Source organism: Zonotrichia leucophrys, chromosome 11 (genome assembly GCF_028769735.1).
Source record: "Zonotrichia leucophrys gambelii isolate GWCS_2022_RI chromosome 11, RI_Zleu_2.0, whole genome shotgun sequence".
In the NCBI taxonomy this organism is placed as follows: domain Eukaryota; kingdom Metazoa; phylum Chordata; class Aves; order Passeriformes; family Passerellidae; genus Zonotrichia; species Zonotrichia leucophrys.
The window spans coordinates 1,000,277-1,027,154 of record NC_088181.1 but is presented as its reverse complement, the minus strand read 5'-3'; the positions used below and the strand labels follow the sequence as shown (position 1 = coordinate 1,027,154).

The window sequence follows — 26,878 nt, the reverse complement described above, 5'->3', positions numbered from 1 at the left end:
CGGGCCCCGCCGCTCCCACTGGCCCCGCCTCCGTTGCTAGGGCGGAGCGTGGCGTTGCTAGGGGGCATGTCTCACGCAGTGCCGCTCTCGCGAGATCTCGCCCTCCTCTCGCGGGACCTGCCGTCCGTTGCTCGGAGACGCTGGTGCCGCCACCATGGTGAGAGCGGGACCGGGCCGGGACCGGCACCGGGAACAGCAGAACCGGGGCCGGGGGAGAACCGCACCGGCTGCTGACGGGTGTCTTGCAGCCGGGGTCTGCGGGCAGGGGAGGGCGGTGGAGCCCCGCGCCCCCATGTCTGCGAGCCCCGTCCTGTCCCGGTCCGCTCCCGGGGAGGGTTCGGAGCCCCCGGCCCCGTGCCCGGCACTGCGGGGACGCTGCTCGGGCGTTATGTCGGGTACAGGCGCCTGGGGGTTCCCCGCGGAGCCGGGCCGGCAGTGGCTGCCCATGGGTCTGCTCCCGGCTCGGTGCCGCCGCTGTCCCGGTCGGTCCCTGCCGTGAGAGCGGGGATGCTCCGGGACCGGCACCGGGGCCCCGAGCAGCGCCGTGTCCTCCTCACCCGTTCACCTGCTGCGCTTGGCTCTCTGTCCTCAGGGACCCAGAAGGAGAGGGAAAGGGGGCAAGGGCCTGGCGGTGCTGGATGGCCTGGACCCAGAGGAAATGACCAAGGAGCAGGTGAGCGGCACCGGGGGAGAACGGGAGGGGACAGCTCGGGGACAGCCCGGGGACCGTGCCCGGCGCCTGGCCAGCCCCGGGGACAGCAGGTGCACGGGGTGACAGGGCCCAGCAGCCGGGCTGGTGTCACTGGCGCCTGCCTGGGGCTGCTCCTGCTGCCCTGGGGCGGAGCAGCCGCCTCAGCCCTCCCTCTGCTCACAGCCCCGGGTTCTGGCACTGCTGAGAATCCTGGGGGCCCTCGGGACAAGAGAGGGGCTGGAGCATGGCCAGGGAAGGGAATGGAGATGGGAAGGGTCTGGAGCACAGGGAGAGGCTGAGGGAGCTGGGAAGGGGCTCAGCCTGGAGCAAAGGAGGCTCAGGGGGGCCCTTGTGGCTCTGCACAGCTCCTGCCAGGAGGGGACAGGCTCTGCTCCCAGGGGACAGGGACAGGAGCAGAGGGAACGGCCTCAGGCTGGGCCAGGGCAGGTTGAAGTTGGATACTGGGAGCATTCCTTCCTGGAAATGGCTGTCCAGCCCTGGCCCAGGCTGCCCAGGGCAGAGGTGTAGTCCCCATTCCTGGAGGCATTTAGGACTCATGTGGATGTGGCACTTGGGGACAGGGATTAGGGCTGGCATTGCCACTGCTGGAGGAACAGTTAAACTTGATTTTAGAGGCTTTTCCAACGCAAACAATTCCATGAACCAGAAGTATCTAAGCACCTGAGTGTTGTGACAGGTAGAAGAATTATAAAAGAAAGGCCTCATAAAGCCAGGCCTGCTCTGTTAAACTGATTGTTAGCCTGCCACTTCTTCTGAGTGCAGCTGGTACTTTGCAAGTTCCCATGCACAAACTAACCTGGAATGAATAGTGTGCTAACATAACAACCTGTTCTTGGGTGAAAAATAAGGGGACCTGCATAAACATTAGCTCTGTTCCATGAGAACCCACAAAAGAAAAATGCAAACAACCTGCACCTCTGCACGTACACACAAATCACCTTCTGACAATAAACAAAGCAGTAAAAAACTGCCAGCCAGCAGATGCTGCACACGAGGTTTGTGAAAACTGTGTAAAATGGGTTATGTGAATAAACACTGGGCTTTTCCTGCATGAAGGAAATGGAGCCTCGCTTGTTTTATTCCCATACCTGGGAATGCTGTTACTGGTGTTACTGTTAACTGGTGTTAGTGTTACCGGTGTCACTGTTACTGGTGTTACTGTTAACTGGTGTTACTGGTGTCACTGTTACTGGTGTCACTATTACTGGTGTTATTTACTGTCACTGGTGTCACTGGATTCACTGTCACTGGTGTTGCTGGTGTCACTGTTAACTGGTGTCACTGGTGTCACTGTTACTGGTGTCACTGGTGTCACTGGACACTGCCAGCCAGAGCCCCATCCCGGGCAATGAGGTTTTGTGGCTCCTTTTCCAGAAGCTGCTGGTTAGTCCGGACCTCCACAGCCCCACACGGTGACAGCCAGCACATCCTGTGGGTTTGGGACACGGCAGAGGCACCTGTGCCAGGCCTGCCCGCCCCTCACCTGTGCCCGCCCCTCACCTTTGTGCTCCCCCGTTTGTGCAGCTGCTGCAGCACATGGTGCGGATGCGGCAGGAGCTGGACCGCGAGCGGCAGGAGCGGAACTCCTTCCAGCTGGAGTGTAACCGCATCCAGGGCTACTGGGAGATCACCCGCCGCGAGCTGGAGGAGAGGAAGGCAGAGCTGCGCACCCGGGACCGCGAGATGGAGGAGGCGCAGGAGCGGCACCAGCTGGAGATCAAGGTGGGGCTGGGGGCTCCAGGTGAGCCTGGGGCGGGGGATGCTCCTCCTCATCCTCCAAGGACCAGAGGAGGAGGAGCTGGGCAGGATGCGATCCAGGGATGTCTCACCAGCATCCCAGGTCCAGGTGTGTCCTGCTGAGCCCTCACCTGTCCCTGGCCTGTCCTTAGGTGTACAAGCAGAAGGTGAAGCACCTTTTGCACGAGCAGCAGGAGAACCTGACAGAGCTGAAGGCAGAGGGAGTCCTGTCCCTGAGGAAGGCCCAGAAGGATCACTGGGAGCAGGAGGAGGAGATGTGGAAGGAGAAGCACTCCTTGAACGCAAGGCTGAAGGAGCAGGAGCTGGCCAATGAAGCAGCCATCTCAAAGCTCTGCCTGGTATGTCCTGTGAGGTGCCTCATCCCCAGCATGGGAGCAGGAGTGGGATCTTGCCTCCCTGGCTCTCTGTGGGGTGGGGTGGGATTTCTGGTGCAGGAATGGGGAGAAGGGATTCCTGGATGACCCCTCTTCCACAGCTGTGAGAGCAGCTGGAGAAACTACAAGCCACTGTTTGCATCAACATGGGATCAGAATCCTTTCCCAAAGAGCAGGAGGGAATCCCTGGGGATGGGCTGGCTTGGGATTTGGTCGTTTCTTCCAACACGGAGTTTGTTCCTCACAGAAACACGAGGAGGAGATGTCCCGGCTGCGCAGTGACTTCGAGCTGCAGACCAAAGGTGAGGCCATGAGCACATCCCACAGGAGCACGACAGGGAGAGCTGCTCCTGGTTCCCCAGCAGCACCTTGAGCACATGGGCATTTCTGGCCATTTTCCCCTTCCCTCTTCTGGCCATTTTTCTTCCCAGTTCTGGTCAGCTTCCCACCCCAGTTCTGGTTGATCTCCTCCACCCAGGTTCTGGCCAGTTTTCCCCGTAAGTCCCAGCTGGTTTTCCTCCCTAGATCAGTCTAGTTTGCCCTCCAGTTCTGGCTGGTTTTTCCCTTTTAATTCCAGCTGGTCCCAACCCACACAGTTCTGGCTGTTTTTTCTCCCTTCCCCATTCTGGTCACTTTTCCTCCCCAGTTTCAGCCAGTTTTTCCCCAGCTCTGACAATTTCCCCCCAGAGATGGAGGCCAAGTACACGAGGAAGATGCAGGCACTGCGGGACGAGCTGGACCTGCGGAGGAAGACAGAGATCCATGAGCTGGAGGAGAGGAAGAACACCCAGATCAGCGAGCTGATAGGGAACCACGAGGGGGCTTTTGGTGCCATCAAGAACTACTACAACGACATCACCGCCAAAAACCTGACCCTCATCAACCTCCTGAAGGTATTGCCCAAAAACCTGACCCTCATCAACCTCCTGAAGGTATTGCCTGTCCCTGTGCCACCCCTGCATCCAGGGACTGACAAGGGTGTCAGCTGCATCTGGCAGTTCCAGGTGTCACTGTGGGTGCTGCTGGTGGCCTGTACATGAGTGGGGAGGGTGTCCTGAGGGTGTGGGGCACTCTGAGGGGCTGGGCAGTCCCCCGAGCCAGCACTTGTGTTCCCAAGAACAGGAGCAGGTGGAAGAGCTGAAGAAGAAGCAGGCTGTGCTGGAAAAGGAGAAGGCAGATGTGCTGCGTGAGAACAAGGGGCTGGCAGAGCCGCTGCAGGAGGCCCAGGAGCAGGTGGCTGAGCTGCAGAAGAAGCTGGTTAACTATTACAGGGACAAGGAGGCCCTGGTGGTGAGTGCCCAGCCCTGTCCTTCCATGGGCTCTGCCACTTGGTGTGCTGTGATTGCTGGGCAAAGCAAGTCCTGTTCTGCTTGCTGTGTATTTGTGGGATCTCAGATGAGGATCCAAAGAGAGACTGGGAGAGAGAGCAGTGGGGTTGGTATGGCTGCTGCCTGGTTTTCTCTCTGCTGTTCACTCTCCTCCCTCCCCAGAACACATCTCCAACACTTCTCAGATAATCCTCTGCTCTTTAATCCTCCTTTCCCATTCACAGAACTCCAAAGCCCATCTGAAAATCGCTCAGAAGGAGCTGAAGGACCTTCAGTGGGAACACGAGGTGCTGGAGCAGCGGTTCAGTCAGGTGAGACCTGCAGGCAGGGCTGGGCATCCCATCCCCTCTCCAAACCTTCTGCAAACCCTCAGCTGAGGATTTGAGGGCGTGGGGCTCAGCAGAGGCTGTGCTTAGCCCAGGGCTTTGCAAAGCTAATCCCGAGTCGGGTGATAACCGCTGCTCCCAGCAAAGCTGCTCCCAGCTCCAGCCTCTCCCACGGTCAGCAGACAGGCCTGGCCTTGTCCTTTGCTGAGCAGTCATGCACGCTCCAGCAGGGCCCCAGGCTGCTGGGCTGCGTGGGGCAGAGCTGGATGGGGGCATTGCCACGGGCCCCTCCTCCTGCCAGGGTTCCAGGATTGTTCCCTCCCGTTCTGGGGTGCTGGGGAGCAGCCCTGCAGAGTGAGTGCTCCCCCCCACTAACCCAGATAAATCTTATGAGGCAGGAGAGAGCTCATTTGCAATTCGTAGAAATCCCCAGGAATATGAACATTGATCCGAGGCCTCATTAACAATCCATCATTAAGACAGCGCCAGATTCAGAGCGTTCAGAAATAGGCTTTGGAGGAGAGGCTGTGTCCTAATTAGGACACTTATTAACTAGCTGTGAGCCAGGGACTGCTGCCAGCTGTGGGGATGAGAGGAGAGACCCCCGTGTGCCGGGGGCCCTGGCTGGGGTCTGAATGAGTGCTGCAGGGAGCCTGCTGGGGCATTCCATGCCTGGAGGGGAGGAGGAGGAGGAGGAGGAGGAGGGAGAAGCGCAGGTGCTGCACCATGGAGGGAGGGAAGAGGGGAGGGGGGGAGGCTGTGCTGCAGCACCTGCCTTCCCTGTGGGCTGCAGGTGCCGTGGGGACCATGGCCTTCCGTACAATGGCGGCTGAGCTTGCGGTCCAGTTCCCTGCGGTTGTTGGGCGTCACACTGTGCAGGCAGCGCTCTGCACTGTGTCCCCTGGGGTCCTGAGGGAGCTGTGACACTGTGCTGGGAGGGTGCTGTGACACTGTGCTGCTGTCCCTGGGGTCCTGAGGGAGCTGTGACACTGTGCTGGGAGGGTGCTGTGACACTGTGCTGCCCCCCGGAGCAGGTCCAGTCGGAGCGGGATGACCTCTACCAGAACTTCACCAGAGCCATTAACGAGGTGCAGCAAAAAACGGGCTACAAGAACCTGCTCCTGGAGCACAAGCTGCACAGCCTTCTCTCCCTCCTGGAGCAGAAGGAGGTGGAGCTCAGTGAGGTCCTTGCAGCCGCCGACATCGACCCCAGCGCTCTCTCCTTGGTCTCCCACAAGCTGGAGGTACTGGGGCCCGGCGAAGGCTGCATTTGGGGGACAGAGCCCTCTGTGGGGTGCCTGCTGCCCCTGGAAAGCACCAGTGCCCATTCTGCATGGCTGTAGGTGGCACGTCACTTGTCACTCACTGCCAGCACTCCCAGGCCGCGTGTGGTGCCCGGGGCACTGGGCTCTGCCTCGAGAGCGGAGCGTGTGGGTGGTGGAGTTTGGCACTGATCTGTCCCTCAGCTGGGGCCTGTCTGGAGGAGCATGGCCCCAGGCTCCATGGCACTGCTGGCACCCGGTGCTGCCACACAGCCAGCTGACTGCCAGCAGGTCCAGTGGCACCCAGGGGCTCTGTGCAGGGGGGGCTGCACCTGCTGAGCCTCGCCTGGCCATGGGGACGGTGCAGACAGGATCCTGGGGCTCTGCGGTGCCTGCCGTGCTAAAAATACCTCTGCAGAGAGCCCGGAGACCCACATTCCTGCAGCCTGCCGCAGCTGGAGCCGGCAGCAGCGCTGTGCGGGCTGGGCAGACACAGGGAACGAGGGCTCCACCACCTGGTGCCCTCCTGCGTGTCCCCAGCCAGGTCCCCGCGGCAGGGGGAGTCGGGGAGGCTCTGGGATGCTCTGGGATGCATACCAGGCCTATGGCACAGGCAGCGGATGTGTCACCTCCCAGCATGCGGGACAAAACACATTCCTGGGATGGCATCACTGGCGTCGGGCTCTCCTGCAGCTGCCGGGGTCTCTGAATTCCTCCTCTCAGCTGCCTGGGGCAGCCTGGCTCCCTGTAATTCCGGCGGTGCCGCGGCAGCAGGGAGGTGCTGCTGGAGCAGAGCAGGTGCTGCCAGCGCTCCCCGTGACAGGGATGGCTGTGGTGCTCATCCAGAGCTGCTGTCCCTGCCCGGGGCTGGCTGTCCCTGGCAGTGCCACTCAGAGGGGGCAGGGTGGTGGCCAGCTGCCAGGCCGAGCTGCCTCGTGTGCTCTGCCACGCCACGGCCACCAGGGCACGGCCAGAGCGTCCCCAGGGCTGGGCAGAGCAGCCTCATGCCAACCTCCCCTTCCTTGCAGGACGTGCTCAATTCCAAGAATGCCACCATCCAGGACCTGCAGATCCAGCTGGCCAGAGTCTGCAAGGTAAGGGCAGGGAGGAGTCCTGGGGAGGTGTAAGAGCCCTGTGGATGGGGCACTTGGGGACATGGGTTAGTGCTGGCCTGGGCACTGCTGGGGGAGCAGTTGGACTCAGTGATCTCAGAGGCATTTCCAACCCAAAGGATTCTGTGATTCCCTGGCTTTGGCTTGGGGGTTGGAAATGAGGCTGGGGCTGCAGGGAGCTCTGCTCTGCTGGCAGAGGGGCTGACAGGGACCCTTTCCTCGCAGGCACACAACGACATGCTGCAGACCTTCGAGGCAAAGCTGACAGCCTTTGGCATCCCCCTGGACAACCTGGGTTTCCAGCCACTGTCCTTTCCCCTCCCGGGGCAGGAACTGGGGAAGGGCCCTGCTGGACTCGTTTCAGTGCCCACCTGATGCTGGCAGCACTGAGGGTCCCACTGGCACACTGGCACTGGGGCTGTGCCCTTTTCCTGCTGCGTGTCTTTAAACAGACCCCAGTGAGCATCTTCAGGAATCTCTCCTGCCAAGGGGGACCACAGCTGGAGGGCTGCAGGCATCCCACCCACCCCACCATGCTGCCCCTGGGGCTAATTCTGTTCCCACAAAAGTGGAAGGTGATGTTTTGAGACAAACGGTGCTGTTTGGAGTTTTTAATGGCCTTGTGGCATCATTCCTGCGTCCCCAGGGGAAGGCTGTGCCCCTCTAGCTGCCCCTGTAGGTTGTGTAGGAGTAGGGGCTGATCAGCAGTGGGACGTGGAGCTTCTGTGCCGGGTCAGTGATGATGAAAACGACCTGAGGGAGGGAGAGTGAGGAGACAGCAGTGAGAATCCCCCTCCCACAGTGAGGCCCAGGGGAGTGCAGCCCCTTGGGCCTGGCCCAGCCCTCAGACATGCTGTGTCACCTGTCCCAGTCTCCCCACTCTCCGTACCTCCACGAAGGGGTAGAAGCTGGTGTGCCCCAGTCCCTGCCAGTACTCAGCTGTCTCAAAGTGCAGCTTGTAGGTGCCAGCCTTGGCCTGTCCCTGTGCCAGGAAGGGCTGGCAGCGCCCATCTGCATCCGTGTGCCTGAAACCAGACCAAGGCAGTCCTGCTGTACCCCAAAACACAGCCCTGCCCCACCCCAGAATCTGCCCTGGCCATACCCCCAAGCACCAGCCCTGCCACCAGCAAACAAACCCCAAGTGAAAGGTGGGCAGCCAGTTGTGCCAGGAGCCTTTGGCCAAGCTGACAGAGCATGGCAGCAGTGTCCCTGCCCCACAGGTGCCACCAGCCCTCGTACCTGTGTGCCAGCTCCATCCACTGCAGCCCTGGCTCCTGCAGCTGGGCCAGGCGGACGCCAAGGCCGGCTGCCGGCAGCCCCGTGGCCGTGTTCAGCACATGGGTGGTCAGGGTGCCCTTTCCCACCTCAGACATGCCGTCAGCCTGTGGCAGAGAGGGGAGAGCAGGGCTGGGACCTGTCCTGGCAGCACCATCTGCCTTCTTGTGCTGCAGCCAAGCCCCTGCACTTCACTCTTCCCCGGAGCTGGGATATGGAATCCCACGTCCTTCCCACGCCAGGGTGCTCAGCCCCAGGCACCTTGTGGGTGCCAGTTGGTTCCCACCAGGATGCGGGGCTCTGGGCTCACGGCAGCACCGTGCCCCCTGCTCACCTGCCTGTCCTGGTGGGGCTGAGCACGGCACAGCAGCCAGCCCTGTCCCAGCAGCCCCATCCCTGCCCACGGTGTCACGTGCGGGCGGACACTGACCCTGCCCAGCTCTCTGGGCAGCCAGGCCCCTTCTTCCCCTGCAGCTCCCAGGCTGGGGTGGGAGCACGCTCTGGGGCTGCACCCCAGCAGCCGGCAGGACCAGGCAGCCTCCCTGGAGCCAGACCAGCTTCCCCTGCCAGCCCAGCACCGGCTGACGAGGGGGTGCTGCAGAGGTGCCCTGGTGAGCTTACCTGGCTCTCCTGTGTCCCCCTCATGGGCCAGGGACCTGTGGCCGGTGCCCCCACACAAAACGCCATCCCTGGCCTCCCTTCCTGGCGCCACGGCCTCTCCCGGTGGAGCTGGCGTGGCTGGATGCCGCTATCCTGGCACGGGGCTCCCGCAGAACCGGGTGCTCCTCCCCGGCTGGGCTGAGCCGGCACGGGCGGCTTCCCAGGAGCGCCGCTGGCACCCACGCTCCGGCAGGCTGCGGCCCTGGGGCGAGTGGCCCAGAGCCTGGTGGGAGGCTGGGGCACCGGGCCGGGAGGAGCCACAGCCCGGCTGCCCTCCCAGTCTCGCCTCCCACCATGGAAAGCACCTGGAGCGCATCGCTGCTGCCGCAGCCGGGCACGTGGGGCTGTCAGGAGCCAGCACCGGCCTCAGCATGGCCTGGCTGTTGCCTTTTGGATTACAAATCCTGGCCCTGTCTGTGCACCAGCCTCAGCACGGCCTGTCCCTGTCTCTGCCCCGGCCTCAGCACGGCCTGGCCCTGCCTCTGCACCGCCGGGGCACCGGGGCCTGGCCCAGCCTCTCACCTGCACCCTGACGCGGGCGGTGGCTGTGGCTCGCAGCCCACGTCCCTCCTGGTCAGCAGCCTGGATCTCCAGGGTGTATTCAGGGACCACCTGTGGCAAGAGGCCGTGTCACCCACGAGTGGGGGGTGAGCTGGGTGGGGGCCGAGTCCGGGGCTCACCTCTGCCACCAGCCCTGGCAGGGCCACAGAGAGCAGCCCAGAGCGGCTGTTGATGGTGAACATCCCAGGCTGGGGCTTGTCCGGCACCTGGCTCAGGATGGAATAGCTCACAACGCCATTGCTGGAGTTCACAGCGTCATCTGCGTCGGTGGCCAGCACCCTCAGCACCGATGTGCCTGGAGCAGGTGGTTATTGCTGACCTGTCACGCTCCCCTCCAGTGCTGCCTGCCAGGGGCTGGCAGTGCTCCCACCTGGCTCAGCTCCCTCCTGCACAGAACCGTGGAAAACTGCCTGGGTGAAGACGGGCCGGTTGTCGTTCTGGTCAGTGACGGTGATGATGATCTCCATGGGGTCTTCCACGGGCTGCCCGTTGGCCGACACGGCGTGGGAGAAGAGCTGCAAGGGCACAGTCAGTGTGTGTGCGGTGCCCACCACTGTCCCTGTCCCGCCACACATGTCCCCTCACTCACCTGGTATTTGTCCTTCTCCTCGCGGTCCAGGGGTTTTGTCACCTCCAGCCACCCCGTCTCCCGCTCGATGATGAACACACCCACGGGGATGGTGTCCGCCCCCTGCCCCGTGATGCTGTAGAAAACCTTGGTCTCCTTGTCCTTGTTGGATTTGATCTGGCAGCGAGGCAGGAGGAGGAGGGTGAGCCGTGTCCCAGTGCCCCAGGGATCCCTGTGGGCCCTGCCCGGTCCCCACGGGCACACCCACCTGCACCAGCTTCTTGGGGAAGGGCCCCCGCTCGTTCTCAGGGCAGTAGATGGGGGGGATGATCCAGTCCCGCTTGTGCCGCTGGAGGCCGTGTCCGTGCCCCGGGAAGGTCAGCACGTCCTGTGGGATGGACAGAGGCGCTGCAGGGCTCGGTGAACGGCTCTGCCCCGAACCCGCCGGGGCACGGCCATGCAGCGCCCCCGGCCCCACCGCGAGGGGCCCACCAGCAGCAGCAGGAGGAGGAGGAGGAGGGTGAAGCTGCCGGGTGCCATGGCTGCAACTGCACTGGCGGCTCCCCCAGGTGCCTGCTGGGAGCCCTCCCTGTTGCGTCAGTGACCTTGGCCAGGAGAGCTGAACGGGCTCTGCGGAGCTGCCAGCCCGGGGGGGTCTGGGGGCGCCCTACGGGGGACCCAGCACAGCAGGTGGGGTCCAGGAGCCCCCCGGGGCTGTCCCTCGGTGGGAACCCCCAGTGCAGTGGGGCTGGGGGCACACACGGGCCCCCCATGGGGCGCACCCCTGGGCTGCAGAGGGGGAGGAGGCACCCGGGGGTGGCACGGGGGAACGGGGAGGGGGCTGTTCCTGCGGGGCCGTGGTGGGAGGTGCCACGGGAACACCGGGAGGGACGGACGGCGGCACCACGAGGGTGCCTGGGGATACCGGGATGCCCGAGCGTGCCCACCGGGCTGCGCTGAGGGACACCGGGGCACCGGGGGTCGGCACCGAGAGAGCGGGGGTGCCCAGCGGGGAGCGGGCGGTGCCCGAGCATTGCCGGGCCCTACCGGGGAGTGCCAGGGGGCTCCAAGGCGATGCCGATGGGTACGGACCGGGAGGTGCCCGAAGGATAACGGGGTGACCGGGGAGGTATCGCGGATTGCCGAGAGTTGCCAGGGCGTGCCAAGAGGCTGCCAGGCGGTGCCCCAGGGCTCCTGGGAGGGATTGCGGATTGCCAGGAGGATTTCAGAGGGGTGCCGCGTGTGCCCGGAGGGTATGGAAGGTTCCAGCACCGGTCGGTGCCCGAGGGGTACCGGGCTGTGCCTGGATTTTTACCGGGAGGTAACGTGGGGCGCTGGGATTGCCGTGGGGCTCCAGGACAATACCGGGGGTGCTCGGTGGTATCGGGCTGTTGTATCGGGGCTGCCGGAGCTTTCCAGAGGAGCCCCGCGGTGTAACCGGGATTGCCGGGGGTGTTGTAGGGGGTGAGCCCCCGGTAGGAGGGTCCCGGGGTAACGGAGGGGTCCGGAGCATTGCCGGGGGATGCCGGGGGCGCGCTGGGGCCGCTCTCCGGGGCGGGGCGGTACCTGCGCGGCCGCCGCCTCACCTGGGGCGTTGCGGGGCGGGACGGGGCGGGACGCGGCGGGCGGCGACGGAGCGGCGGCGGCGGCGGCGGCAGCAACGGACGGGCCATGCGGGGGCCGCGCTCCGGGCTCTGCCCGCTCTCCATCTTCATCCTCCTCCTCTCCCCGCTCCTGCCCGCGGCCGCCCTGTCCCCGGCCCCGCCGTGCGCCCTCCCGGGGCTGCGCCGCGGGCCGCTCCCCGCCGCAGGTAACTCGCACCGTCGGGGCGCGGGGCACCGGGACCCCCGGAACACCGCGGGGACCGGCTGGGGCCGCCATCGGCACCGGGATCGGGGCTGCGAGCACCGGGGGGGCGGCAGGGCCTCCCTCACTGCCGGGATCAGGATCGCTTTGCCTCCGGCGGTGGGGCCGCTGCTTTTCGGGAGGACCTCGCGGTGCTGTGGGGCTGGCGGGGGTCCCCGGGTGAGGGGCTCGGCCATGGGGCTGGCGGGGGTCCCCGGCTGTGGGGCTGCGCCATGGGGCTGGCTGTGCTTGCCCCGGCTGTGGGGCTCGGCCGTGGGGCTGGCTGTGCCCCTGTGCTCTAGGGCTGTGCTTCCCCGGCTGTGGGGCTGCGCCATGGGGCTGGCTGTGCCCCGCGGGGCTGGCGGTGCCCGTCTGCTCTCCCTGGGCTGGAGGCGGCTGATGCCAGCGCCTTTGGCCCAGCCGTGGGCACCCGCTGCGAGCAGGGCTGGGTCCCCGCAGGGTGGGCGGCCGGCGCCGGGCTGGCAATGGGGCTGGGAGCCCCAGGGCCCCCCTTCTCCGGCCGCGGGGTGCGGGCTCTGGCCGGCCCGAGGCTGGGCAGGGTCTCGCTGCTGCCAACTCCTGGCTCGGTGCCGGGGCTGGGCCCGGTGCCCTCCTCGCTCGGCGGCTCCCGGGGGATTGGAGCTGCCCGGGAACGCGGCCGGAGCCAGCGCTCGTCTAATGGCCGCGGGAGCGCTAAAAGCTCTCCTTGGCGGTAAGTGCCAGGGAGGGGCCTCGACCTCTGTCTGCTGTGGACACCACATCCCGTTTCGCATCCCTTTTCCATCAGCTCAGCCTGGCGGTGGGCGCTGCCAGGCCCCTGCTGTGGGCACGGGCGGGGGTCTGCCCACGCCACTGCGACCCCCCCTCGGTGGGCAGCTCACGGCCCCGGCAGCGACCGTGCGGCTCCGCCTCGGCACCCAGCGGGCTCGGTGCCCTGAGGGACCCCCGAGGACAGGCTGGGGTGCCCCCTGTGCCGCCCGGCCCTTCGGAGGGCACAGCAACCCGGCCACAGCTGGGGAGCGGGGCTGGGGGCTCTCATGACGGGGCTGGGGGCTTCCCCGGCCTCCCCGTGTCCCGTCTGCCGGGTGGCTGCTGCCCCTCCATCCCCATTAAAGTCCCTTATCGCGGCCATCGCGACTGGGAGGGGCCCTGGTGCTGCCCTCGGGGCACGGTCGCTGCTCCCCGCACGGCCCCACCGCCGCCCCCGGGCTCGGTCCCTCCGGTGTGGAGCAGCCGTGGGGCACCGCTCCCCCATTCTGCCCCATCCCACGCCTCCCGCAGCCCCCCCGGCCCCGCCCGGAGCTGGCTCAGCTCCGCTAATCCCCTAATCCTTGCCCGGGGGGTGCGGAGCCGGGGCCGTGTCCAGCACGAGGGACGCAGCGTGGGAGGCGGGGAGGGACATTCAGTGGCCACGAGGGGTTGGGAGCCCCGAGGGGGTGACACACCGGGAGGGGGCTGGGGCAGGGCTCTGCCCGCCCAGGAATTTCCCATCATCTGTGAAACAAAGCCGAAACTTCCACCGAAACTTCCACTGCGCTCCCGTTCGGCGCTCGGCGTTCCTGCCCCGCTCCCGGCGCCCTCTCCGCCCCTTCCACCGCCCCCTGCCCCACTCCGCCCCGGCTCTGCGGGGGATTGCGGGCTCCTGGCGCTGTGGTTGCGGCTCGGGGGTGTCGGGGACAGGTCCCCCCCATCCCCCTGACCCCTCACCCTCGCAGGGCGCTCCGGAGGCTGCGCGGGGCCGTACAGCACGGAGGAGCCCGATGTCGGGGAGCGGGAGGACGGGGGCCCCGTGCGGCTGCCGGGGGTGGGCAGGGCGCTCGCCGTGCCCCCCCGGGATGCCGCTGGCCAGCCAGAGCCTGCCCCGGTTCCCGCAGAGAGCGGGCGCTCCCCCCAGGTAACCCTGCACCGCCTATCCCCCACCCCTGCTCCCCCCGCCGGCCGTGCCCTCACTCACCCCCGCCCCGCAGGAGCTGCCCAGGGCTCGAGCTGCTCTCAGGAGGCAGAAGAGGGACTGGGTGATCCCCCCCATCAAGGTTCCTGAGAATGAGAGGGGCCCCTTCCCCAAAAAGCTGGTTCAGGTACGACACTGGTCGGTCTGGGCAGGGGAGCTGGGTGCTGGGGGATGCTGAGCCCATCCCTTGCTCTGTGCCTCCTCCCAGATCAAATCCAACCGGGACAGAGACACCAAGATCTTCTACAGCATCACAGGGCAGGGAGCAGATGCCCCCCCCGAGGGCATCTTCACCATTGAGAAGGAGTCGGGCTGGATGAAGGTGACGCAGCCGCTGGACCGCGAGCACATCGACAAGTACCACGTAGGTCCCTGCCCGGGGACACCAGGGGGATGTTGGGGTGCTCTTCCAAGCCCCCCCACTCACACCCCACCCCGCAGCTCTTCTCCCACGCCGTGTCTGAGAACGGGAAGCCAGTGGAGGAGCCGATGGAGATCATTGTGACGGTGACAGACCAGAATGACAACAAGCCCCAGTTCACACAGGAGGTGTTCAGGGGCTCTGTGTCAGAGGGAGCTCTGCCAGGTAGGACCCCGTGCCTTGGGGAAGCTCTGCATCCCACCAGCCCTGTTCCTGGGGCACAGCCCCGGCACTGTGCCCCCCAGCATCCCCCTCACCTGCACGTCCACACCCGCAGGCACCTCCATCATGCAGGTGACAGCCACGGATGCGGACGACGCAGTGGAGACCTACAATGGTGTCATCGCCTACTCCATCCTCAGCCAGGAGCCGCGGGAGCCCCATCCCCAAATGTTCACTGTCAACCGGGCCACGGGCACCCTCAGCGTCATTGCCAGCGGCCTGGACCGGGAGGTGGGCTCTGCAGCACCGGGGGCAGGGTCCCAGCCCAGGCAGGGGCTGACGCGGTGTCTGTCTGTCTGTCTGTCCACCACAGCGCGTGCGGGAGTACACGCTGACCGTGCAGGCGGCTGACCTGGATGGGGAGGGACTGACCACCACAGCGCTGGCCGTCATCGAGATCGCTGATGTCAATGACAACGCCCCCGAGTTCGACCCCAGAACGGTAACGTGGGCCCCCCGCTGGCTGTGAGCCCCGGTGCCCGCCGGGCCGCGGCACTGACGGTGCCCTGACCCGCAGTACGAGGCGGCCGTGCCCGAGAACGTGGCCGGGCGGGAGGTGGCCAGGCTGGCTGTCACCGACCTGGACGAGCCCGGCACGCCGGCCTGGCGAGCCGTCTACTCCATCCTGCGCGGCAACGACGGCGGAGCCTTTGCCATCAGCACCGACCCTGCCACCAACGAGGGCGTCCTGCGCACCGCCCAGGTCTGTGTCACCCCTGCCACCCCACTGCTCCCAGGTGGAGTCCTGCCCGTCCCACTCTCACTGCCCGTGTCTCCCCCTCTCCCAGGGTCTGGACTATGAGGCCAAGCAGCAGTTTGTGCTCCACGTGGCAGTGGCCAACGAGGTCCCCTTTGTTGTGAAGCTGCCCATGGCCACTGCCACGGTGACAGTCACTGTGGAGGATGTCAATGAGGCCCCGGTGTTCGTGCCGCCGGTGCAGCTGGCCACGGTGTCAGAGGATGTGCCCCCGGGGCAGACCCTCACAGCCTGCACGGCCCAGGACCCCGACAAGGCGCAGGGCCAGAGGATCAAGTGAGCAGGGACAGGGTTGGAGTGGAGCTTTGGGGGGTCTCTGCTGCCCCTTGCCGCAGCTCCATCTCCCCTGTGTCCCCAGGTACCTGCTGGGGCACGACCCGGCGGGCTGGCTGGCCGTGCACCCCGAGAACGGCCTGGTGACCGCGCGGGACCAGCTGGACCGCGAGTCCCCCTTCGTCAAGAACAGCACCTACATGGCCGTGCTGCTGGCCGTGGATGATGGTGAGGGACATAAAAGGGCCCTTGTTCCCCTTCCCGCGTGAGGGGCATGTGCTGCCATCACCAGGAAACACATCCCAGCTCCAGCATGGAGCACTGCTGGGGCTGCATGGCCCCACCCCTGCCCGGGGCACCCCAGCCCCCTGAGGATCCTGGGTTTGGGACTGCCCCCTCCAGCATCCCTCCTTGCTCTTCCCACCCTTGTCCAGAGTTTCTGTCCCTGGGAAAGTCTTGGCTTTGAGGCCCACCCTGTCCCTATGCCTGCTCAGTCACCCATGTCCCCATGAGGGTCCTGGGTTTGGGGTCCCCCCTCCAGAACTGTTCTCCCCAGGCTCACCGCCGGCCACGGGCACGGGCACGCTGCTCCTCACCCTGCTGGATGTGAACGACAACGGCCCCGAGGCCGAGCCGCGGGACATCACCGTGTGCCAGCGCAGCCCCCAGCCCCAGCTCCTCACCGTCACCGACCGGGACCTGCCCCCCAACACCGGCCCCTTCCGCGCCGAGCTCACCCACGGCTCGGGGGACAGCTGGGCTGTGGAGGTGGGGGACACAGGTACTGCAGGGGGCTGAACGTCACGTGGGGGCTCCTCGTGCCACGGCTGCATTCCTGGTGCATCATCCCTGAGCCCCCAATCTCACCTAGGTGACACAGTGACGCTGCAGCTGGTGGCACCGCTGGAGCCCGACACCTACAGCGTGTACCTGCGGCTGCTGGACCAGCCGGGCAGAGCCCAAGTGACCATTGTCACCGCACGGGTGTGCGCCTGCGAGGGGCAGGCTCAGGGCTGTCCCCAGAGGTCCCAGCCTGTCACCGCCCTGCCCTTCGTCCTCGCCGCCCTGGGCGCGCTGCTGGCCCTGCTGCGTGAGTGGGGCTCCTGGGGCTGTGGGGACAGCCCGGCTCTGGGCACAGCGGGGCACACATGGCCCTGCTGATGGCACTCTTCCCCCCAGTCATCCTGCTGCTGCTGCTGCTCTTCGTGAGGAGGAGGAAGGTGACGAAGGAGCCGCTGCTGCTGCCCGAAGATGACACAAGGGACAACATCTTCTACTACGGGGAGGAGGGTGGCGGCGAGGAGGACCAGGTGGGTGTGGGGGTCAGGGGCCTGGTGACAGCGTGGGCTGTCTGACTGCCCCTCTCCATGTGTGTGTGTGTCTCCAGAACTACGACCTGCGGCAGCTGCACCGGGGCCTGGACGCGCGGCCCGAGGTGATCCGCAATGACGTGGCCCCCACCCTCCTGCCGGCCCCCCAGTACCGGCCCCGCCCCGCCAACCCCGACGACATCGGCACCTTCATCGAGGAGGTGAGTGCTGACCTGGAGAGCCCGGGGGTGACACAGCGGCGCAGGGGACGCGGGCGCTGACCCCTGTGCTCCCCCAGAACCTGAAGGCGGCCGACACGGACCCCACGGCCCCCCCCTACGACTCGCTGCTGGTGTTCGACTACGAGGGCAGCGGCTCGGAGGCCACCTCGCTCAGCTCCCTCAACTCCTCCGCCTCCGACGGCGACCAGGACTACGACTACCTCAACGACTGGGGCGGCCGCTTCCGCAAGCTGGCCGAGCTCTACGGCGGCGGCGAGGAGGACGAGTAGGGACCCCCAGCCCGCTGCTGTCCCTGCCTTATTGCTGCTTTTGTGCCTTGGGGGTTTCCCCTGCCGTGCCCCCCACCCCAGCGCAGCCCCCTCACCTCCTCGCCTGCGTTTTTGTGGTTATTATCTATTTTTTAAGGTATGGAATGATGGCGTGTGATGCTGCGGACAAGGGGATGGGAGCTGGGTCAGTTTTAATAAAGGATTTGGTTTTTTTAGACGTTGCAGGCTCTGTGTCGCTTTGTGCCCTGGAGATTGGCGCTGCCCCCAGCCCTGCAGTGACCCCTCCCCAGCCCTGTTCCCCCTTGCCCACTGCAGTGTGGAACCTGTGGCACAGCTGCAGTGTCACCCATGCAGGGGCACTGCCCATGCCCCCCAAAGGGTGCTGATGGGCACGGGCAGGGCACTGACCACAAGTCTGCATTCCTGGTGCTAAATCTCTCTTGTCCTGGGCAGCCAGAGCCCTGCTGCCACCCCAACCCCCTGAGATGCCCATGGGTGCTGGCATGGGTGGGCAGAGCAGCCTCTGGCCCTGGCAGGACCCCGAGCTCTGAGGGTCTCCCACTGGCTCCAGGATCAGCTCCTGAAACATGGGGTGGGGACAGCTGATGGTACTGGGGGTCCCCTCCCCTAGGGTCACCCCCAGTGCTGTGCTTTGGGACCGAGGGGCACAGGGCACTGCAGCATCCCAAGGGGTCCCTGGGTGCGATGATTGTCCCCTGCTGCAGAGCTGGGATCTGGGGCCGTGCTGTGGGGGCACCCTGGGGTGCGCCTGGCTCCTGTCACCCCCAACACCCCCTGCTCGCACTGCCCTGGACGGGGAGGCACGGAAAGCTCGAGGGCTGGGGCTGGGGGTATCCGAGGCTCGGGGAGCCGGGGTACGCGGGACGAGCAGAGCGCCGGGGGTGTTGGGGTACCGGGGGTACCACGGCACCGGGCACCGTGGGAGAAGTACCGCACCGGTACCGAGGGGCGTTCCGGGACACCGGGCGGCGGAGGTACCGGGAATATCGGCGATCCGGGCGCGGGCGGGGCGGGACCGCCTCCCTTCGGGGCGGGACGGGACGGGGCGGTTCTCCGAGGGCTCGACACCTGCGAGGAGGGATCGGGAGGGGACCGGACGCACCTGCGACTCCGCGGCGGCAGCGCCCGATCCCTCCGGCACCAACCGGCACCGGCACCGGCTGCGGCTCCGGCCATGGGGCGGCGGGCGGGCTGCTCGGTCCCGCTCTGCCTCCTCCTGCTCCTGCTCCAGGTGAGGCACGGAACGGGCGGCAGGACCCCGCCTGGGACCCCGCCGAGACCCTGCCCGGGGCCGCGGGACCTCGCTCGGGATCCCGCCCGGTGCTAACCTCTCTCTCCGGGCAGTGCGGGCAGCGGCTGTGCCAGCGGGCAGCGTCGTGCCAGCCCGGCTTCGCCGCCGAGACCTTCGCCCTGACGGTGCCGCGGGACAGCGTGGCGGCGGGACGGGCCCTGGGCCGGGGTAAGGACACCGGGACAACCGGCCGTGGAGGGCAGGGGGCTGTGAGGATGGGCACGGGACTGTGGGTACAGGGGGGTGGGTGGGACGGGGGTGGGCGAAAAAAGCCGTGGCTCCGTGCCCGAGGGGTGCTGGCACGGCCACGGGCGTGGCGACAGTGCTGTGGCGGCGGGGATGGCACTGTGGCGGTGGGATGGCAGTGGCATGGGGGGCAGAGCCCGTTGTGTCCACCCGGCGCGCACCGGGGGCAGAGCCGGCGCTGGCACGGCGGAACGGGCTCCTGGCACGGCGGAACGGGCTCCTGGCACGGCGGAACGGGCGCGGGGGCAGCGGCAGCCGCTCCCCGGGGCGCGCCGGCGCGGGCGGCGCTGACTCAGGCACCGCGGACCTGTCGGGGCCGGCAGGCCGGGGTGTGGGGCACGCAGGCGCCTCCCTGCCCCGTGCCTCACCTGGCACCCTGGGTTCACCAGGGCAAGCCCCCCTTGGACCCACTGTGTGCGCCCCCAGGGCAGCTCTTGCCATGGGGACGGGCACCAGGATGGGCTCCTGGGCTGTTGGGGATGTTGGTGTCCCACTCAGTGTTGGGACTAAAGCCCTGTTCTGGTGTGGCAAGGGGGCACTGGGGACCCCTGTGCTGGGGACCTGCTGCCGCTCTGGGCTCCCAAAAGGGACTGTGGGCTCTGGGACTGTGTGCAGTGGCTGTCACCATCTGCACCAGTTCATGGCTGAGAATGGTGCTGGCACTGCAGTGTGTGTGCCAGGGTGACTGGGGGGCACAGGGCCGAGGGGTACTGAGCACCCAGTAATGCACCAGGGCTCCCAAACATCCTCAGCTCTGTAACGGCTTCGCCTGGGAGAGGCAGGAATTGGACTCTGCCCCTATCCCAGGAATTGTGTTTGTTTGCCTTGTGGTTGATCATTAATGAGCACCAACCGATGTCCATCAGGGCTGGGCCTGATACCAGGGTGACGGCAGCCCTGCTGACTTCCCCGCAGCACTGAGACCTGCTGGAAATGCTCTGTCCTGGCACCAGCACTTTCAGTCTGGGTTCCGGGCACAGCCAGGGCGTGGGAGGAAGGAAAGGACCATCTGCCCTTGAGGCCTGTGTGGCACCCAGTGACTCACAGCTGTGCCAGGGCAATGCCAGCCGTGGGGTGGCCGAGCCTGGTGGATGCCAGGCCATGCTGGGCCGCAGAGCACCCCACAGCTTGTGGCAGGGCTGACAAGCCGGCCTGTAATTAGCTCGGTGAGTTGAGCGCGATGTTTTCCCTGTGACAGGCCCAGGCAGGCCCCGCGCGGCGCCGGGGCGGCGAACAGCAGCGGGGAACAGCAGCACCGGCGTGGGGCTGCGGCGTCGCCAGGGCTCTGCTCAGGGGGCTCGGGGGGCTCAGGGGGTGCTGGCGACATGGTGGGGGCTGGGACAGTGCCCGTCAGCCCTGGGTGGAGAAACCTCGAGAGTCTGAGGTCACAGCGAAACTGGGGTGACGTCAGTGGGATGTGTCACCCGCAGCACCTTCACCCGGGGTGAGCCCCCTGCCCTGGCACAGCCGCGTGTGTAACACAGGGGTGGTGGCACTGCAGCGATGGGGACACCTGCTCCGCCTGTGCCCGGCCCCACTGAGCCCTCACAGGACAGGAGGTGGCTTTGGGGGGCTGCCCTGATCCCCTGTGCGGGGTCTTAGCCCCACACCCTGCTTGACAGCCTGGTCGTACCAGTCTGGTGGCCCCAGTGTCCTGCAGGCGGTGGTGGGGGACCGAAGTGGGGTCAGGGATCCCCCTGTAGGGCTCCCTGAGCTCTCCTTTTCTCCCACCCCCATCATTCCCAGGAGAGGGCCCCCCTCCACCCCCCCAGCTCCCAGCCCCGGGGAGAGGAGCGCTGGGGCCAGCCCTCCTTCAGCCAAGCTGGAAAAACAGGTTGTGCACAGCCAGGTGGGAAGGGGGGGAGTTGGAAAGGGGGAGAGCGGGAAGGGGGGAGCGGGTTCAGAGCTCCCTCCTCGAACCCAGTGCGGACTGAGCGCTGAGCGCTCATTGCACCCAGTGTGGGGCTGGGGGCTTCGTGCCGCCTCCCGCTGCATCCCCGGGCCCGGGGCCAGGGCCGGCACGGCGGCTGCGCCCGCGGCTGCCTCTCGTTCCCCGCCTGTCCCGGCACGTTCCTGCCCAGCCGGCCCCACCGGCTCCGCCTGCCCCGGCCGGGGGTCCCGCCGTGGGGCTGAGCGGGGCTGGCACCGCGCCGGCGGCTGCTCCTGGGCCGGCTCGGGGGCACCGCGGTGGGCAGGGGGCAGCGATCGCTCCCCCTCCGTCCCACAGCCAGCCCGGATTCCTGGGCTGCTCGTGGGCTGACGTAACCCACGGGCCCCGCTCCGATCCGATCCGTTCCGTTCCCATCCGTTCGGCGCTGCCGCCCACCCCGGCACGGGTCAGGCCGGGGCGGTGGAGGCAGAACTCGGAGCCCGGGTGCCGCTGGCTCCAATAACTCCTTCCCAAACAAAGGATGTTTGTTCGGGAGCACGGCACGGCTCATGTGATGCCCGCTGACCGCTGCCTCGTGGCGGCCCGGCTCTGCTGTGCCCAGCCAGTGACACCGGGCCCCCTTCTGTCCCCGGGGCTGGGGGTCCCGGAGAGGGGCCTGGCTGCCAGGGCACTGGGTGCCAGGGCAGGTGGATGTCTGCGGCCCTTGTTTTTATTGGAAAAACTGCTGGGGCAGCATGGGCACAGTGGTGGTGGCATGCCATGCTTGGGGATGTGCTGTGCCACAGGGATACACCCATATGGGGATGTGCCGTGCCTGGTGCCATGCCATACATGGTGCTGGGGACTGGAACATGCTGTGCCAGGTGCCACTTGCCCCATTGTCACTGTCTGGCAGGGATCCTGTGGCACGGTAGGTCCTGCCATGTCCCATGCTGGACCAAAGCCAGGGCAGGGATGCACCGTGTGTTGTGCCCAGGATGGAAACCTGGCAGGGCGTGTGTCACTGTGTGTGAAGCATCCCCACCACTGCTGTGACCCCACAGACCAGGCTGCTGGGGCAGGGCTGTGCTGTGTGTGCCCATGTCCCCAGAACCCTCTGCCACTCTGTCCCCTGTCCCCAGTGAGCTTTGTGGACTGTGGCGAGTCGCGCCGTGCCGCCTTCCTCCCGGATGACACGCGCTTCAAGGTGAGCAGGGATGGCATCGTCACTGCCACCCGGCCCCTGCAGCTGCAGCAGCGGGACATCACCTTTGCTGTGCACACCTGGGACACCGTGGGCAAGAGGCATTCAGCCAAGGTGACGCTGCGCCCCCGGCGGCACCAGCACCGACACCACGAGCGGATGCAGCAGGTGAAGCACAGACCCACTCCCTGGGGTCACAGCAGCCCCTACCCTGGGGCAGAGGGCTCAGCAAGGGGCTGGCCCTGAGCAGAGCCACTGTCCCAACAGGGCACAGTGCCAGACGTGCTGATCTTCCCGGAGCACGGACACGGCCCCCGGCGGCAGAAGAGGGACTGGGTCATCCCCCCCATCAACTGCCCTGAGAACGAGCGGGGGCCCTTCCCCAAGAAGCTGGTGCAGGTGGGTGTGCCCGTGGGGACCGGGCAGGGCCCACAGGGATCCCTGGGGCACTGGGACACGGCTCACCCTCCTCCTCCTGCCTCGCTGCCAGATCAAATCCAACAAGGACAAGGAGACCAAGGTTTTCTACAGCATCACGGGGCAGGGGGCGGACACCATCCCCGTGGGTGTGTTCATCATCGAGCGGGAGACGGGGTGGCTGGAGGTGACAAAACCCCTGGACCGCGAGGAGAAGGACAAATACCAGGTGAGTGAGGGGACATGTGTGGCGGGACAGGGACAGTGGTGGGCACCGCACACACACTGACTGTGCCCTTGCAGCTCTTCTCCCACGCCGTGTCGGCCAACGGGCAGCCCGTGGAAGACCCCATGGAGATCATCATCACCGTCACTGACCAGAACGACAACCGGCCCGTCTTCACCCAGCAGGTCTTTGTTGGCTACATTGAGGAGAACGCAAAGCCAGGTACGTGGGGGACTCTGAGCTGGGCCCACACAGAGCCCTGAGCGTGAGCAGTGCCAGCGTGGCCTGTGGATTCTGTCCCATCAGTAACACCTCCCTGGCTTGTCCCCATGTCCAGGCACATCTGTGATGACCGTGAACGCTACGGATGCAGATGATGCGATCAATGTGAACAATGGCATCATCGGCTACTCCATCCTCAGCGAGGAGCCCAAGGGTGCACAGGACATGTTCACCATCAATGCCGCGAATGGCATCATCAGTGTCATTGGCACGGGACTGGATCGGGAGGTGGGCACCTTGACACAGCCCAAGGGAACCTGGGCTGCCCCACAGCGGGATGTGCCATGGGGAGAAAGGGATACTGCAGCCCTGGGGTCCATCTGGTTTTGGGACACGGCATCCCTGGGTCGCTGTCCCTGGCTGCAGGGGTGTCTACAGGAGCTATGCTGGGGACCCTCCAGGAGCCCCCAGCCTTGCTGAGCCCTGGAGTGGGTACAGTGCCAGCCCCTTGGGTGGGCAGCTGGGACATCGGCTGCCAGTGTGCCAGCAGGAAACAGCGAGGCTGGAGAAGGGTGGAGGAGCAGGCAGGTGATGCCTAGTGGAGGGGAACACCCCAGTCCCCACCCCAGCCCTAACTGGGATGATTTTGCTCTGCAGACCACTCCCAACTACACGCTGATCATCCAGGCTGCAGACCAGGAAGGCTTTGGCCTGACCAACACTGCCACTGCCATCATCAAAGTCACCGATGCCAACGACAACCCTCCCGTGTTCGACCCCGCCACGGTACCACGCAGCCCCAGCCGCTGCCCTCCCTGGGCATCGTGGCACCAGCTCTACCTGGGGTGCCTGGGGCCGCACAGGTGACTGTCCCTGTCCCATCCTGCAGTATGAGTCGTCAGTGAACGAGAACGAGGTGGGGGTGCTGGTGGCCCGGCTGCATGTGACAGACCAGGACCTGCCCGGCTCCCCGGCCTGGAACGCCGTCTACCGCATCCGCAGCGGGGACCCGCAGGGCGACTTTGAGATCACCACGGACCCCAAAACCAACGACGGGCTCCTGAAAACTGCCAAAGTGAGTCCTGCTGCCTCACAGCTGCCTCAGCACCAGCAGGCTCCCTGCTGGCACTACCCCGCTTCTCTCCCACCCACAGGGCCTGGATTATGAGTCCCAGAACCGGTACAGGCTCGTGGTGTCAGTGGAGAACGAGGTCCCCTTCACCGTGGGCCTGAATCCTGCCACAGCCAATGTTCTGGTGGTGGTCAAGGATGTGAATGAAGCCCCGATCTTCATACCCCCAGTCAAGCAGGTGGAGGTGAAGGAGGATGTGCCAGTGGGGTACCAGATCGCCTCCTACACAGCCCAGGACCCCGACAAGGACCAGAGGCAGAAAATCACGTGAGTGGAGGGTGATGGTGGCGGGGGCTTTGCTGGGATGTCTGAGGGGCTGCGCTGCACCGTGTGCCCCTTCCTCTCCCCCTGCTGACCCCTGGCTGCCCCCAGGTATCGCATGGGCAGTGACCCTGCAGGGTGGCTGGAAATTGACCCTGAGAACGGCATCATCACGGCAGCCCAGGCCCTGGACCGGGAGTCGGCACATGCCATCAACAGCACCTACAAGGCCATCATCCTGGCCGTGGACAACGGTGAGAGTGCCCAGCTGCTGCCCCGTGCCCATCTCCGTTTCCCCCCATGGAGGTGCCTCGCTGACTCTTAGTCCCACAGGGTCACCAAACTATGCCACTGGCACGGGGACACTGCTCGTCGTGCTTGGGGATGTGAATGACAACGGGCCCGTGCCGGAGCCCCGGAGCTTCGACATCTGCAACCGGCAGCCCGAGGAGCAGATCCTGAAGATCATCGACAAGGACCTGCCCCCCAACACCCACCCCTTCAAGGCAGAGCTGATGCACGGCTCTGGCAGCAACTGGACTGCCAGCGTGGTGCAACCAGGTGGGTGCCACCTGCTCTGGTGCTGGCCCTGCAATGAGCGCTAGGCTGGGGACCTGCCATGGGGCAAAATCCTGTGCCAGTGCCAAGGGTGCTCCCAGAGCAGAACTGGGAAAGGGGCTGGAGCACCAGCAGTGGCTGAGGGAGCTGGGGAGGCTCAGGAGGAACCTTCTCCCTCTCCACAATTTAGTGGCAGGAAGGTGCAGCCAGGTGAGGGTCAGGATCTGCTCCTAAGATACAGGACAAGGGGAAACAACCTCGAGATGTGCCAGGAGAGAATTAGGTTGGATATTGGGGAAAATTCATTCATGGAAAAGGTGCTCAGGGATCAGAAGAGGCTGCCCAGGGTGGAGTCCCCACCCCTAGAGGGATTTGAGAGCTGTGTAAATATGGCACTTGTGGAAATGAGTCAGTGGTGGCCTTGGCAGTGCTGGGGGATGGCTGAACCCAATAATCTTGGGGACCTTTTCCAACCCAAATGCTTCTGTGGTTCACCAAGACGAGGTGAAGCTGAGCATGAAGAAGGAGCTGGAGCCGGGCGAGTACAGCATCTTCCTGAAGCTGCTGGATGCACAGGGCAAGGATCAGATCACAGCTGTGCGAGCCCAGGTGTGCAGCTGCGAGGGGCCAGCCAAGAACTGTGAGCGCAGGGCCTACATCTCCGGTGGCATGGGCGTGCCTGCCATCCTGGGCATCCTGGGGGGCATCCTGGCGCTGCTCAGTGAGTACCCGGGACAGGGATGGGAGGGACAGAGTGTGGGTCACCCCCTCCCTGCTGCCCTGACACCCCTCCCTGTGCCTGCAGTCCTCCTGCTGCTGCTGCTGCTCTTCGTGAGGAGGAGGAAGGTGGAGAAGGAACCACTGCTCCCACCCGAGGATGACATGAGGGACAACGTGTACCACTATGACGAGGAGGGCGGTGGCGAGGAGGACCAGGTGCGATGGCTGCGCTTGCTGGAGGGGTGGTGGCCGTGCCCATGGCTGTCCCTCGAGCCCTGACTCCTCCTGTCCCCACAGGACTACGACCTGAGCCAGCTGCACCGGGGGCTGGACGCGCGGCCCGAGGTGATCCGCAATGACGTGGCCCCCCCGCTGATGGCGGCCCCCCAGTACCGGCCCCGCCCCGCCAACCCCGATGAGATCGGCAACTTCATCGACGAGGTGAGTGCTGAGAGCCCGGCGGTGACACGTCCCCGCCACACGTCCCCGCCACAGCGGCGCAGGGGACGCGGGCGCTGACCCCTGTGCCCCCCCAGAACCTGAAGGCGGCCGACACGGACCCCACGGCCCCCCCCTACGACTCGCTGCTGGTGTTCGACTACGAGGGCAGCGGCTCGGAGGCCACCTCGCTCAGCTCCCTCAACTCCTCCGCCTCCGACGGCGACCAGGACTACGACTACCTCAACGACTGGGGCGGCCGCTTCCGCAAGCTGGCCGAGCTCTACGGCGGCGGCGAGGAGGACGAGTAGGGACCCCCAGCCCGCTGCTGCCGCCTCATTTCACCCCTCTGGACACACGTCGGTCTCTGTCCGGGGTGGCCAAACCCCTCCTGAACCCTGTCTCCCTCACTAAGTGAGTGAGCGTCCCCAGCTCAGGCTCAGTGGGGATGGGGCGTTTTGGGGTGGTGTGCGTGTTTCCTGGCTCCTTTGGTTCCAGGGCATGGAACAGTTTAGCCCATTCCCTATCCTGGAACTGAGGTGCTCCCAGCTGTGGGGGGCAGGATTGGGTCCTTCTTCCCTTTTCCGTGAAGGGAGAAAGGGTTTCACTGGCGCTCTCCAAAATACCTCATGCTGCCAGCCCCACACAAGCTCAGATCACGAACCTAGTGATGGAGAGTGCAATGAGGCACTTGATCAGCACAGACCAAAGAATGCTCCATGACTGTCAATTGTATTTAATACTACTATGTACAGGCAGATTTCTATTTTTCTGTACCCCAGATTATGGATTGATTTCCTCCTCTGTCATGCCAGGTGTAATTAGTCATTGAAAGGTGCTTTCCAAAATCAAAGGGCTTTCCCAAAATCCTGACCTCTGTGTTTAGCTATTGTCACGGTTTGTATTTTTTATCATAGGAAAAGGGTCTGATGAGAGCTGGGAAACCAGCAGTGGCCAAGTGCTTGATTGTATGGTTTTTATATAAAAAATTGAAATAAATTGTTTTAAGAAAACCAAACCACTTTTCTGTGTGTGAGGCTCTGCCG

General features: G+C 65.5%; 4 protein-coding genes across 8 annotated transcripts; 3 read left to right on the top strand and 1 right to left on the bottom strand.

Annotated features, from left to right (window-relative positions):
* The first annotated feature begins 2 nt into the window (after positions 1-2).
* On the top strand, positions 3-7,465 carry GAS8 (growth arrest specific 8). Its single transcript, XM_064722989.1, has 11 exons — positions 3-157; positions 593-673; positions 2,237-2,434; positions 2,602-2,808; positions 3,092-3,146; positions 3,532-3,737; positions 3,967-4,134; positions 4,397-4,483; positions 5,533-5,742; positions 6,789-6,854; positions 7,098-7,465. The coding sequence occupies exons 1-11, from the start codon at positions 155-157 to the stop codon at positions 7,245-7,247; spliced, it is 1,431 nt and encodes a 476-aa protein (XP_064579059.1). The 5' UTR covers positions 3-154; the 3' UTR covers positions 7,248-7,465.
* On the bottom strand, positions 7,454-11,477 carry LOC135452665 (cadherin-1-like). 4 transcript variants are annotated; one of them, XM_064722993.1, is made up of 9 exons: positions 10,429-10,839; positions 10,205-10,324; positions 9,958-10,113; positions 9,739-9,883; positions 9,488-9,663; positions 9,330-9,419; positions 8,112-8,254; positions 7,762-7,897; positions 7,457-7,625 (listed from the first exon to the last, which is right to left on the bottom strand). In XM_064722993.1, exons 1-9 carry the CDS (start codon positions 10,474-10,476, stop codon positions 7,536-7,538), a joined length of 1,104 nt encoding a protein of 367 aa, XP_064579063.1. In that variant the 5' UTR covers positions 10,477-10,839; the 3' UTR covers positions 7,457-7,535. The 4 variants fall into 4 exon arrangements, with proteins under 4 accessions (XP_064579064.1, XP_064579063.1, XP_064579060.1 ...); XM_064722990.1 differs by lacking the exon at positions 10,429-10,839 and adding an exon at positions 11,252-11,477 and having other exon boundaries at positions 7,475-7,625; XM_064722994.1 differs by lacking the exon at positions 9,330-9,419 and having other exon boundaries at positions 7,454-7,625.
* On the top strand, positions 10,877-17,443 carry LOC135452662 (B-cadherin-like). Of its 2 annotated transcripts, none has more exons than XM_064722988.1 (15): positions 10,877-11,020; positions 13,497-13,675; positions 13,749-13,859; positions 13,941-14,096; positions 14,174-14,318; positions 14,431-14,606; positions 14,689-14,817; positions 14,893-15,078; positions 15,164-15,408; positions 15,491-15,633; positions 15,962-16,186; positions 16,277-16,495; positions 16,585-16,715; positions 16,793-16,936; positions 17,014-17,443. In XM_064722988.1, exons 1-15 carry the CDS (start codon positions 11,011-11,013, stop codon positions 17,224-17,226), a joined length of 2,412 nt encoding a protein of 803 aa, XP_064579058.1. In that variant the 5' UTR covers positions 10,877-11,010; the 3' UTR covers positions 17,227-17,443. The 2 variants fall into 2 exon arrangements, with proteins under 2 accessions (XP_064579058.1, XP_064579057.1); XM_064722987.1 differs by lacking the exon at positions 10,877-11,020 and adding an exon at positions 11,573-11,746.
* Positions 17,444-18,346: 903 nt separating this feature from the next.
* On the top strand, positions 18,347-26,782 carry CDH1 (cadherin 1). The gene is made up of 16 exons (XM_064722973.1): positions 18,347-18,478; positions 18,592-18,706; positions 21,797-22,026; positions 22,126-22,257; positions 22,349-22,504; positions 22,579-22,723; positions 22,839-23,011; positions 23,381-23,509; positions 23,613-23,798; positions 23,878-24,122; positions 24,228-24,370; positions 24,450-24,677; positions 25,174-25,395; positions 25,480-25,610; positions 25,692-25,835; positions 25,931-26,782. Exons 1-16 carry the CDS (start codon positions 18,422-18,424, stop codon positions 26,141-26,143), a joined length of 2,649 nt encoding a protein of 882 aa, XP_064579043.1. The 5' UTR covers positions 18,347-18,421; the 3' UTR covers positions 26,144-26,782.
* The last annotated feature ends 96 nt before the right edge of the window (positions 26,783-26,878 follow it).

What these genes read in the sequence shown, in the direction of transcription:
- CDH1 (XM_064722973.1), top strand. Translation starts at nt 18,422, where the DNA reads ATGGGGCGGCGGGCGGGCTGCTCGGTCCCGCTCTGCCTCCTCCTGCTC. An exon ending in ACCACGAGCGGATGCAGCAG is followed by an intron (nt 22,027 to 22,125) that starts GTGAAGCACAGA and finishes CTGTCCCAACAG; the next exon opens with GGCACAGTGCCAGACGTGCT. An exon ending in TGAGGAGAACGCAAAGCCAG is followed by an intron (nt 22,724 to 22,838) that starts GTACGTGGGGGA and finishes CCCCATGTCCAG; the next exon opens with GCACATCTGTGATGACCGTG.
- LOC135452662 (XM_064722987.1), top strand. Translation starts at nt 11,608, where the DNA reads ATGCGGGGGCCGCGCTCCGGGCTCTGCCCGCTCTCCATCTTCATCCTC. An exon ending in AGAGCGGGCGCTCCCCCCAG is followed by an intron (nt 13,676 to 13,748) that starts GTAACCCTGCAC and finishes CCCGCCCCGCAG; the next exon opens with GAGCTGCCCAGGGCTCGAGC. An exon ending in CCGAGTTCGACCCCAGAACG is followed by an intron (nt 14,818 to 14,892) that starts GTAACGTGGGCC and finishes CCTGACCCGCAG; the next exon opens with TACGAGGCGGCCGTGCCCGA.
- GAS8 (XM_064722989.1), top strand. An exon ending in GGCACCAGCTGGAGATCAAG is followed by an intron (nt 2,435 to 2,601) that starts GTGGGGCTGGGG and finishes GCCTGTCCTTAG; the next exon opens with GTGTACAAGCAGAAGGTGAA. An exon ending in CCATCTCAAAGCTCTGCCTG is followed by an intron (nt 2,809 to 3,091) that starts GTATGTCCTGTG and finishes TGTTCCTCACAG; the next exon opens with AAACACGAGGAGGAGATGTC.
- LOC135452665 (XM_064722990.1), bottom strand. Translation starts at nt 11,449, where the DNA reads ATGCTCCGGACCCCTCCGTTACCCCGGGACCCTCCTACCGGGGGCTCA. An exon ending in TCCCCAAGAAGCTGGTGCAG is followed by an intron (nt 10,114 to 10,204) that starts GTGGGTGTGCCC and finishes CCTCGCTGCCAG; the next exon opens with ATCAAATCCAACAAGGACAA. An exon ending in GCTTCTACCCCTTCGTGGAG is followed by an intron (nt 7,626 to 7,761) that starts GTACGGAGAGTG and finishes TCCCTCCCTCAG; the next exon opens with GTCGTTTTCATCATCACTGA.